General features: G+C 37.3%; 1 protein-coding gene across 1 annotated transcript; it reads right to left on the bottom strand.

Moving 5' to 3' along the window:
• Positions 1-2087: 2087 nt before the first annotated feature.
• LOC116164206 (transferrin) lies at positions 2088-4884 on the bottom strand. The gene is made up of 9 exons (XM_031478349.1): positions 4758-4884; positions 4610-4712; positions 4305-4444; positions 3975-4256; positions 3765-3922; positions 2675-3713; positions 2500-2630; positions 2301-2444; positions 2088-2252 (listed from the first exon to the last, which is right to left on the bottom strand). Exons 1-9 carry the CDS (start codon positions 4855-4857, stop codon positions 2151-2153), a joined length of 2199 nt encoding a protein of 732 aa, XP_031334209.1. The 5' UTR covers positions 4858-4884; the 3' UTR covers positions 2088-2150.
• Between the last annotated feature and the right edge of the window lie 5776 nt (positions 4885-10660).

Here is a 10660-nt window from a genome sequence, read left to right as displayed (position 1 = left end):
CTTTCCACGCCAACCGATGCTGTAGCTTATGTTAAGGTCCGCCCAGTGGCGTGTGGTACTGTAGTCATTGTGGGTGGCGCAACCCTCTCCTTATCCATCAGTAACATCAGCAAAAAGTCTATAGTCGGTCCGTGCTGAGCATAGCTACAGGAACGATAATTTCCATTCTGATCGAAAACCGTTACCAGAAGGGTCTAGGACACTTCGCCGAATGCCCACAACGCCGACACGATTTTTTGAAGGTCCATATCGCCGACTAGGGACACTACGCCGACGGACACTACGCCGACCGTGCCCACATCGTCGACAAGTGTGCAAGGGACACAACGCCGACCATGCCCACTTCGCCGACGGACACTACGCCGATCGTGCCCACATTGCCGAAACGTGTGCAAGGGACACTAAGCCGAACGTGACCACAACGCCGACTGTTCGAAAATCCAGGCCCCTCATACTCTGTCCAGTGTATGAGTTTGCATTTTAAAAAGTTTAAAAAACATGTCCTAAACCTACAAATAACCTAATATCCAAAGCTGCTTTGCTTCACACTCCGTCCAGTTTGATTAAGAATTTTCGTATGAGTCTGTAGTTCGAAAAAAGTTAAAAAAAATATTCTGAACCTACAATAACCTAACGTCAAAAGCTACTTGGTGTTGCACACCGTCCAGCTTGATTAAGAAGTGTTGTATGAGTCGACGTTATGGTCACGTTCGGCTTAGTGTCCCTTGTTCACTTGTCGGCGATGTGGGCACGGTCGGCGTAGTGTCCGTCGGCGTAGTGTCCCTAGTCGGCGATATGGACCTTCAAAAAATCGTGTCGGCGTTGTGGGCATTCGGCGAAATGTCCCGGCCTCTACCAGAACACATCTAAAACTTCTGGTGCACATCTCATAAAGGTATTTATAAACAATTGTTGCGTTGTATTAGTATTGCCGCTTTCCATCGAATTCCTGTGTTGTCGTGTGTTTCGTTGCATATTTGAACTAGCGTCGTAATGCATTTGTTAATATTCTAAAGGACCCAAATCGAAACCTACGTCTCCCGTGGATCACGAGGTAAAGAAGGTTAGTACTTATGTAAAAGCGATTTAACCACCTATACTTGCTTTTTATATCAAGTTGGTGCTGGTAGACCCCGAGTACCATTAGAACTTAGACTCGCACCTGAAAACTTGTAACATATTAACGTATTGCATTATTTTTATTGTACAGGGCAGGGGGTTTATGAAAATACAACTAATTTTCTTTTAGCACTTGACGGGTACTTATTATACAATGACTTTATTAAGAGAGGCTATGGTGTTCATATGTCCGGTGTACACAATAACTTCCAAACGCTTGAAACTATTCGGTTCAAACTTTGCACCATTGGCCTATACGCCACATGTAACAAGCCTATTGGATATCGTTCAAATCCCATGACCCCGTATATTCAAACCTAGGTGCTTTGTCGTTTTTTAAGATCCGCTTTAGGAGTTTTTTCATTTATAGAAGAGATACCTTAAAGAAAATAAGTACCGTTTCATAATTGAATGAAGATTTTTGAGTTATTATTTATCCCTTTACCCTTTCCTTAAGAGGCCAGAAGAGGATCACTAACTGACTCCTGGCCGGCATTCATTTATTTACATAATTACATAATAAGAAGCACCCCCAATTTTAAGATATATTTTTCTTGTAATTCTTGAAGTGCCTTTTCAATTAACGAAAGGATTGTAATAACAGAATAAACACTCTTACATTTAATAAATTTCAGAGATTTGACACATCGGATAGGAGTTTTCTTGACAGGAGAAGCATGGCACATGAACAACAAATGTTTGTAAAACCTCGATTAACATTTAACAAAGCATCATTCAAGTTCAAATAATGTCAAGGCGATGAAAGCAGACAACAGTACGAAATTTTTGCTCTTACCTATCAATATTTTAATTGGAAAATGCTTGAAAGAAATTGCCTTTTCCGATATTTCGTTTTGAAAATACACATCTAAGTTCATACGAATCATATGCAAAAGACACGATGGGGCGTAATGATTAGGTGAAGTAAGGTAAAGCGAAACACTTTTTTATACACCCAGAGGCACACGGCTTGGCACATTTTGTGTTTATTTCAAATTAACAACTTAAAAACAACAAACGATATTTACAGTTCATTGATTTCCATCACAGAAATTTATAGTCGATAATAAATCCGAGTAAGTCTTTTGAGTCTCGCTACTTTTGTTGATGGACACCAGCCCAGTTGCATAGTCCTGAAATAGGCATAAGTGAACTAAACTGATCCAAATATATTACTTTACCTTAAATAGAAGATCATGTTTTCCGTTGAAGGTACCAAACATTTTGAATATGTATGGACTCTCACCAAATAATTTGCTCGCTTGTAGCAAAGCATTGCGAATTTCATCCACTTCGCCCTCGGTCTTTGAATTACTTGTAACAACCTGCAAGTTTTTGACGAATAGTGCACTTTGTTACGATAGTTACCGGTAGACCTACCATGTGAGCTGGTACACGCGCTAAATTACATTTTTCGTAATCGTTTAGAACGGCTCGCCCGCCTTCTGGGCAAAGCAATTCAAAATCTGTAGATTTGAGATTTGCCGCCCAGGTTGAAGGATTTTTACCATCTGAAATAGAATTTCGAGAAAAGAAAATGTGAAACTATACCTACCAGTATTTTCTGTTGCTGTTACGTGCTTTACAAAAGCGACATCCCCCTTGCCATCCGCCAAGCATCTGAATGCACCGGAATATCCAAAATAAGATTCGCTGATATCTGTGTTACATTTTGAATCTAAGGATGTTCCATCGTTAGCATCAACGTTTCCCCCACATAAACTGCAAAGCTTTTCGGCATCTTTAGCCGGAATTTTCTCAAGAGGATCCTTGGAGCCAGGTAAACAACTTCCTCCACTGAAGAACTCTGAAAGCGCGCTTGGATATGGACATTGATCTTTCTTGATGAGATTAAGTTTCAGCAACGTGTGTAAGGGCGCATTGTAGCCTGCCGTTCTACCAATTGCAGTATGGCATGATTTTGCGCCCCGTAAATCTCCAAAGGACTTATACAGGGAGTTTTTCCGTACAACAGCAACCGCGTAATAAGAATCTCCCATGCTTCCATACATCTCGGATAGTATCGGTTTAAGGTTATAATGTTTCTTTCCCTGATCTACAAATCCTCCATCAACAGTAATGATATCCGCCCCATTATCGCGAACTGTCTCAAGACATTTCTTGACATTTTCCTCCAAAACGCAGTCAAATCTTGGTCTGATATCTCTTGAGAAAGCAACTCGACCGAAAGCTTGACACTTGTCTAATTCTTCTTTGCTTGTTGTGCAAAACCGAAGGGCTTTGTAAGGCGGGCCATATTCACGTTCAATAACATCTGTATAATTGGCCTTGTCCAAATACTCGGCTAGTCCGAACAATTTCGATTCTCTTGGTTGCGTTTTTTCATTCAATTGCAGAATTTCCAACCAAGACGCTTTCTTTTTACTACCGACTGTGTACAAGTTCGAAAGCTTTTTTCGAAGTTCGTCAATTGTTTTTATAACTGCCGTGTTTGTCATGTAACCTTGCCAAGGGCGAGCCGCCCATCTGCATGGTGGTCCGGTTACAGGAACGCGAGAACCATCCATGCACAAATATGCGTAGTTGTTCGCATTTTCGCTGGATGAAGTGGCTGGAGTTATTCCAACCGGAAGCTAAACGTATTATGTTAGTTATCAAATTTTGGTGCAGGTAATGGGACGTACCCCGAAGAACTTGCGCACGTATATAACTTTGGTCCAAGCAATTTGTCCTCCATTATAGGCCAGACAACGCAAAGCGCCATCGTATCCTGAGTATTTGTCGGGATAATCGCACTTTTCGGGTTCTTCACAGAGCTTGCACAAGTTCGGGTACTTTTCCTCTGGAAAACAATGCTTTGTGATAAACAAGATAGGTGTTATTTGTTACGTTACTTAGTTTGCGATCAATGTTTGGATCAGGTGACCATTTTCCAACAATGCAGCTTGATTCGAAGAAGTCTGAATAAGCTTTGAGCTCGTTCTCACGGGGTGATAATTCGGGTTGGCTAAGACTTCCTAAGACTCCCATATTTTTTAATTTTGTAAGCGGTATTTTATATCCGACGTTGCGCCCTACTCCAGTATGACAGGATTTTAAACCTTTCAGACTTTTAATGCCATCTTCTAGTTTTAGGTCTTTGTGAATAACGGCAACACCTTCGTATCGAAATTCCGCTAAAATTTTAATTATTTGGCATTCACGTACAAATGGGTGATTTTTACCTTCCGGTTCTTCGAGTGTGACGATTTCTTCAAAGATCTTAAAATCTTGATCTTTCACATTTTTGCCTACGTACATGTCTTCAGGATCGACAACTCCGAAGTCTGCTTCTCTTTGTTTAATTTTTATTGCACAATCTTCTCTGTAATATACAAAGTTAGAGACAAAAAGGGGCATCTATCTGAAGTAGGTAAATGGCGGAAGAGTGTTTGTTATAGGAAGTTTACGTTTGACCTTTTAACCTTTTTGCACTAATTTGTTGACTACGCCACAATTGGTTAAATAGGATAATTAAATTTGTACTAACCTATCTCTGGCTGAAATGCAAACGATTTTTGCGGAGCTTTTGGTACTTTCCGATGCCATTTCATTGCACTTATTCAACAGTTCTTCGGCGATACAAAATCTAACTAAAACAAACATATAGCATTTATGTGGACCAAGGAATGCCTTACATTCATGTTCAGCGCCTCTTCTGTATCTTCGATGATGGAACCAAGCACCATCGGCCGCGATTGCAGCTGACACCACTAACAGGACCACAATCTTCATCATGTCACTACGAAAGCATAGAGCAAGATAAACCAATCTTTTAATTTACAGCTCATTTTATAATAAACGCGGGTCACGTGAATATTAAATACGTAATTTGCCTTTGCATGTACTCTCGTGAACCTTATTTTGTCCAATTGGGGAATTTTCTTTGATTTCTTTTAAATATTCAATAAATACAGTGGCTATTATATACACAAATTTCTCCTTGAGAATAACTTAGCAAGGAAGAACTTCGAATGTCAATAAGGCTAGATTGTTAATTTTTATTTATGGTACCATATTCTGAGAACTTTCCTATAATTATTGTTATTGAGCTATCGCAAATTGAAATGTACCTACTTCCAAAAAAGTTACTGACGTGAGAATAAACGTATTACATAGCAAAATTTCTATTCGTTAAGAATGCAATTCATCCTAATTTACTCATAATAAACTCCTTATTGCACTTGCGTTATTATTATATTATAGTTACCAGTGCTAAAGAAAAAGTGCATGCTACTTATTGCATATAAGTTCCTCAAGCCCAGCTCACTTTCACATGTTTTACAGCATTCGTTTCTTATATTCTTATATTCATCTACTCGGCTCAACGTTGGGCTTCCATCAATAAGTTGAAATATTTTGTACTTTTTAGAAAATTATATCATTTTCTAAAAATCACCATATTGACCCTTCAGCGCTAACGTACTTCCGTATACAGAAAAATCGGGAAGCAGGGGGGACCAGAATAACCATATTTTTTGTAAAATAAACTATAAGGACCCATGTTAAATTAAACTTTCCAGTTTTTCAGCTTCATCAAGTTCTTTACATTCTTTCATTTCTTTATTTCCGACCTTCATTATCCGGATTCTTCTGTCTCTTTCGGCTAGTATTCTAACAGTAACTAAATTTTTCCAAACTTTTCTTTAATATTTTTGATACTTCGCATTTTTGAATTCTATATTTTTTACAATGTACAGATCCTTTAGCTTTTCCAGGTTTTTTCCTTTCAATTGTTTTAAATTTTCAGGTTTTTCAGATTTCTCTAATTTATCAGATCCTTCAGATTAAGATTTGTAGCACTGCAGATTTCTATCAACTCTTCCAATATTTCAAATCCCCCAGATTTGTATGATATCCCGGGTTTCTGAGCCGTTTCGAATTCTTTTGGTTCTTTAGAAATTTCGAATTTGTCGTATTTCTAAAATTTTTGAATTCGAATTTTTCAAATTCTTCATAACGTTCTTTTAAATTTTATTTAGATTCCTCAAATCCATCAGATCGTTTTTTTGTTGATCGGTACATATGCCTTCGGTTGCTATGAAAATTATTGTAAAGGTCGCCATACACAATGCTGTTTACCGAAAGGCAGGCCATTCGATTTGCAAACCCGAAGGCTAAACCTGTACTCTCGGTTTAGCCATATACTCTACGTTTTATTCGCGTGGTTTTTGTCAGTTTTTAGTGTAGTGTGAACAAAACAGGGCTGTAGCCATGATCTCTGAAATAATTGTTGAGGTCCATCTTGATCTTAGTTTTCTCGCAATGGGGTCAATCGTTAATGGAGATCCAAAACACAAACCATCTGAGAAATCACTTAACCAAGACCACGGCCAAAACCTGGGGAACCCCTCACCGCTCTCGCCTTGTGATGTCTCAAAAAGTGGTGGGAGATAGTGTCGATATTCTATTGAATTATAATGTCGCTTTACCATTTCGTTCAAGTTTTGGAGCCGTAATGCGGGTTAAAAGTTTGCCGTTTTTGAGGTCCTAGATCATCCGAGTTATTCTGTGGAAACGAAACATTAAGCCATAAAGCCGTTTTCAAGAAACTTGAAGTCGTAAATAAGTGAATTGTAACGCACTTCTCCTGGCATATACTTTTATTCCTAAAAACGACACTCTAAATGAGGTTTACCGCAAACATTACAACTATATCCACCGATTTCAATATATGGTTTAATCTTTGTCTGTGTGTACGTGCGGAGAAAACGTCATAATTTCATCTAACATCAACTTACGATCCACTCACCTCGTTATTGAGAAGCAGCAAAGATTTACCTGGACGTAATTTTAATACAATTTCAGTTTGCAATCAGGTTTACCAAAATATAGAATGTAATATGGTTGTAGTGACATGCGGTATATACACGAGCGCATTTTCATATACCAGGAGTTCAACGAAGCGTTATTAACTAACTTAATCACCATATTCGGTAAACCGTCTGTACGAAAAGTGACCAGATACTTTCATTACCTACAGATTAATTTTGAGCACATTAATTAAGCTGATCTGGAGATGAAATAAATTTGTCTCGGTAAAGCAGCAAAGAGAAACACAATTTACATGTCCTTCTGTATTTGCTTTACTCCTATTTCTCAAATTTTTTAGAAACTCATATAGGTTTCGTGAGTACTTATCTTCCAATAAAATTGCAATTCATTTCAATTTGTATTCGTCGAAGATATGTAGTTTATTTTAAAATACAGCGTTTTATGTATACCTACCTATACCTAGTTATAACTTATAAAAATCTATCAGCGCCGTTTTTTAGCAATCACTGTTTTATGTGGTTTACCGTTTGTCAATTTTTTTTTGTTTTTTATTTTTTATTATTTTTTTATTTTTTTTATTTTTTTTATATTTTTTTGCTGTTGAATAGTTGAATATTGGTTGTCAGAATTTTCTAAAAAGCGAAAAGAAATTTGATTCGGCTCAAAAAAGCATCGATATGTCGATAGTCAATCTCATTGTATAGGTTGGTAAAAATTTCAAAACTACGCTAGAGTGAGTATATTTTGCACAAATATCCCCGAAAATGGGATATTTTACGTTTCTGTATTAATTTTTGGAGGTGTACTCTTTATGAGGCGCAATACGATGTGTTGTACTTTCATTTTGTTTGCTTTCATTAGAAGAACCTACCATTGAACAAACAATGAAAGTGCCCCTCAAATAAGAAAGTTGTCTATTGCGCACGCGTGTACAATCTCGCTGTTCCATGCCATGGATTGCATACGACAGCTGTCTCAATTTTACACAAATTATTTAATCTCTACTTATGGTGGGTTTATGAAAGACTATTTAATTTAATTTAATTTAACTTAATTTAAATTATGAGTTGCAACATAAGGATTTTACCAAGATGTTTATGCAAGCATTTAATTTAACTTAAGAATTTAATTTAATTTAAGAGATACCCAACTTTTATCTCTTAAGATAAATTATTAAGTGAAAATCGAAGCGCGCGCGTGCTTACCTTCGGAAATGCAAATAAATACGACACTAAACCGAGGATCGTATAGTATTCTCGCGAAAAAATTTAAATAGTTGCCATACTTTTGTTGTTGTTTTCTTTCGCCGTTTTCACATTGGGATACTTTCCTTGTCTAAGTTGGGATATTTCTCTTCTATGAGTCATTTTTATGACTAGTACTAGTAACGTCGTACTTGTGAAATTCTGGAATTTGTCAACGTTGCAAACTGTAATGTTACTAAAAAGTTACTAGATATTTGTGGAATTAAATAACTTGCATAAACTCATACATTAGAAAATAAATTGAATTAAAATTACGTAAGTAAGTTTAAATTAAATTAAAATATCGTTGCATAAACCCACCATTATTTATACTGTATAAAAATGTGTAACTAATTTAATGTAGTATTATTATTGTGTTTAAATTGTTTTATTTGTAACGAACTATACAATTGCAGCGGTTTAATGTGTTGGTAAAATAGTACTGTAGAAATTTTAACGATTTTGATAACATTTTTTTTTTCTTAAAGGCCCTAACGGGATCAAGCCCATGATAGCCCTACCTGTTTAACAATAAGGATTTAACACTGGCCACATAGACTTCACGCAAAGGGGCCTGTCAATGCGACTTACACAGACAACACAATGCACTAGACCACGGTTCGGTAATTAGGTACTATAACAAAGGACAAGACAAGAGGAGCGAAAAAATTAGGAGTTGTAAATTAAATATTAATCTGAGTTTGTCTCAAGAAGTGTATTATACCATCGAAAACATTTTTGTCATTGGCAGCCAAAAGACTAACGACGTCGGTGGGTAGTTGGAGTCCCATTCTCACCAGTTTTGCAATCAGTATGTCTGTCTGCATTTGGTTAAGTTGACATCCAAAAAATATATGATTGAGATCCGCCATCTCACTCCCGCACCTACATACAGGTGACTCTATAATGCCTATTTTATATAAATGGGCAGGGTAAAGATCGTGACCGAACTTGAGCCTAGCGATGGTAGAAAAATACTGGCGACCTACAGAAAAATCCCGAACCCAGTGCCTTTTTATTAATGCGGGTTGAATTTTGGCATATTGAGTAGTATGTGTGCGATAAGAATTAATCCATTGCAGTTCCCATTTTTGTTTTATCAGAGAGTTTTTAATTACCAGGTACAGATCTCGTTTGGTTAGTTTATTATTGAGAATATCCTTCCTTTCAAGTCCTAATTTGGCCAACCTGTCTGCTTCTTCATTTCCTGCAATGTTGCTGTGGCTCTTCACCCACTGCAGCTCAACATTTATAGATTTGGCTCTAAGGTTTCGTAACACGATCATAATATCTATAATAACGGGGTTGGATTTAGCCTTACATATCTTTGCATTTATTGCTTGAAGTGCGCTATGAGAGTCCGTGAAGATGACCACCTTATTGCAGAGTTGGAGGGAGGCATATTTTAAGGCTTCGAGTATAGCCACACATTCGGCATGATAGACAGAAGACAGTTTATTTAATCTAAAGGAAGCTCTAAAATTCTGTGTCGCCTCAAAAAAGGCACCAGCGCATCCATCTGAAGATTTGGAGCCATCTGTATAAAATAATAAGCTGCCAGCTTTTCCTGCAATAATGGAGTTATGTAGACGAGTGTTATAGTCTCCGTGGTCAAGATAATTAGGATACTGTATGGAAGGTTTTAAAATAGTATCACCGTATTTTAAGTTAACGAGATCTGGGAAATAAAGTTCCTGATTAATGTAATAGGCTATGTTTGCAAAAGCGGAAGCTAGCGGTGGCGATTTCTTTTTGGACCAGTATTTGTTGACAAGATCTAAATTACACAGTTCAGAGACTTTGTCCAATAATTGATTGTTGGAGAACTTAACGATATATTTTAGGGCTAAGTATTCTATTCGAAGTTCTAGCGGTGGTTCTTGTGCCTTTTGCGATTCCGATAAGACATAATTTCGACTCCGTCAGGATCGCCGCCTCGCCTCGGTGTCGCATTTTTATTAGTTTTTCTCGTCTTGCTAGGCAACAGATTTTCATTACCTAAACAACCCAAATATACCTACTCTCTTGTGCAATTTATAAGTGAAAAAATTATACCTTTAAAAACTGATTATAGGTACATAGGGTCATAGAGTATAGGGTGTTAACGAAATTCGCGCCTACGGACAATGGAGACTTAATTCTCAGACAAAACTGAATAGAAAACCATCAACACACGCTTTAGCCCCTTGGTATAATAATGTACTATTTCATTCCTGAGCTAGCCAAGAGTTCAACATTGCCATATTAAAAATTTTTGCCAGTGTCGTAGAGGTTCAATTTTACTTTATGCAAGTGAAGTTCTCAACTTTTGTAAGTGTGACTAAGCCGTTGCAAGTTCATTAGTTCAAGTTCATAAAATACAGATTCGAATGCACAAATTGCATCTCGGTATCTTCAAAGTTAAAAGAGTAATTTGAGTAACGAAAGAAAAGAACGACGTTCCGTCAAGAAAATGCGCTAAAAACTAGGAGTAGCAGTAGCGATTGCAACACCAATATAATAGATACATATTTCGTAGTAAC

This window comes from Photinus pyralis, unplaced genomic scaffold, assembly GCF_008802855.1.
Source record: "Photinus pyralis isolate 1611_PpyrPB1 unplaced genomic scaffold, Ppyr1.3 Ppyr1.4_LG2, whole genome shotgun sequence".
NCBI classification, from domain to species: Eukaryota; Metazoa; Arthropoda; class Insecta; order Coleoptera; family Lampyridae; genus Photinus; species Photinus pyralis.
This window is presented reverse-complemented; position numbering and strand designations above follow the sequence as displayed.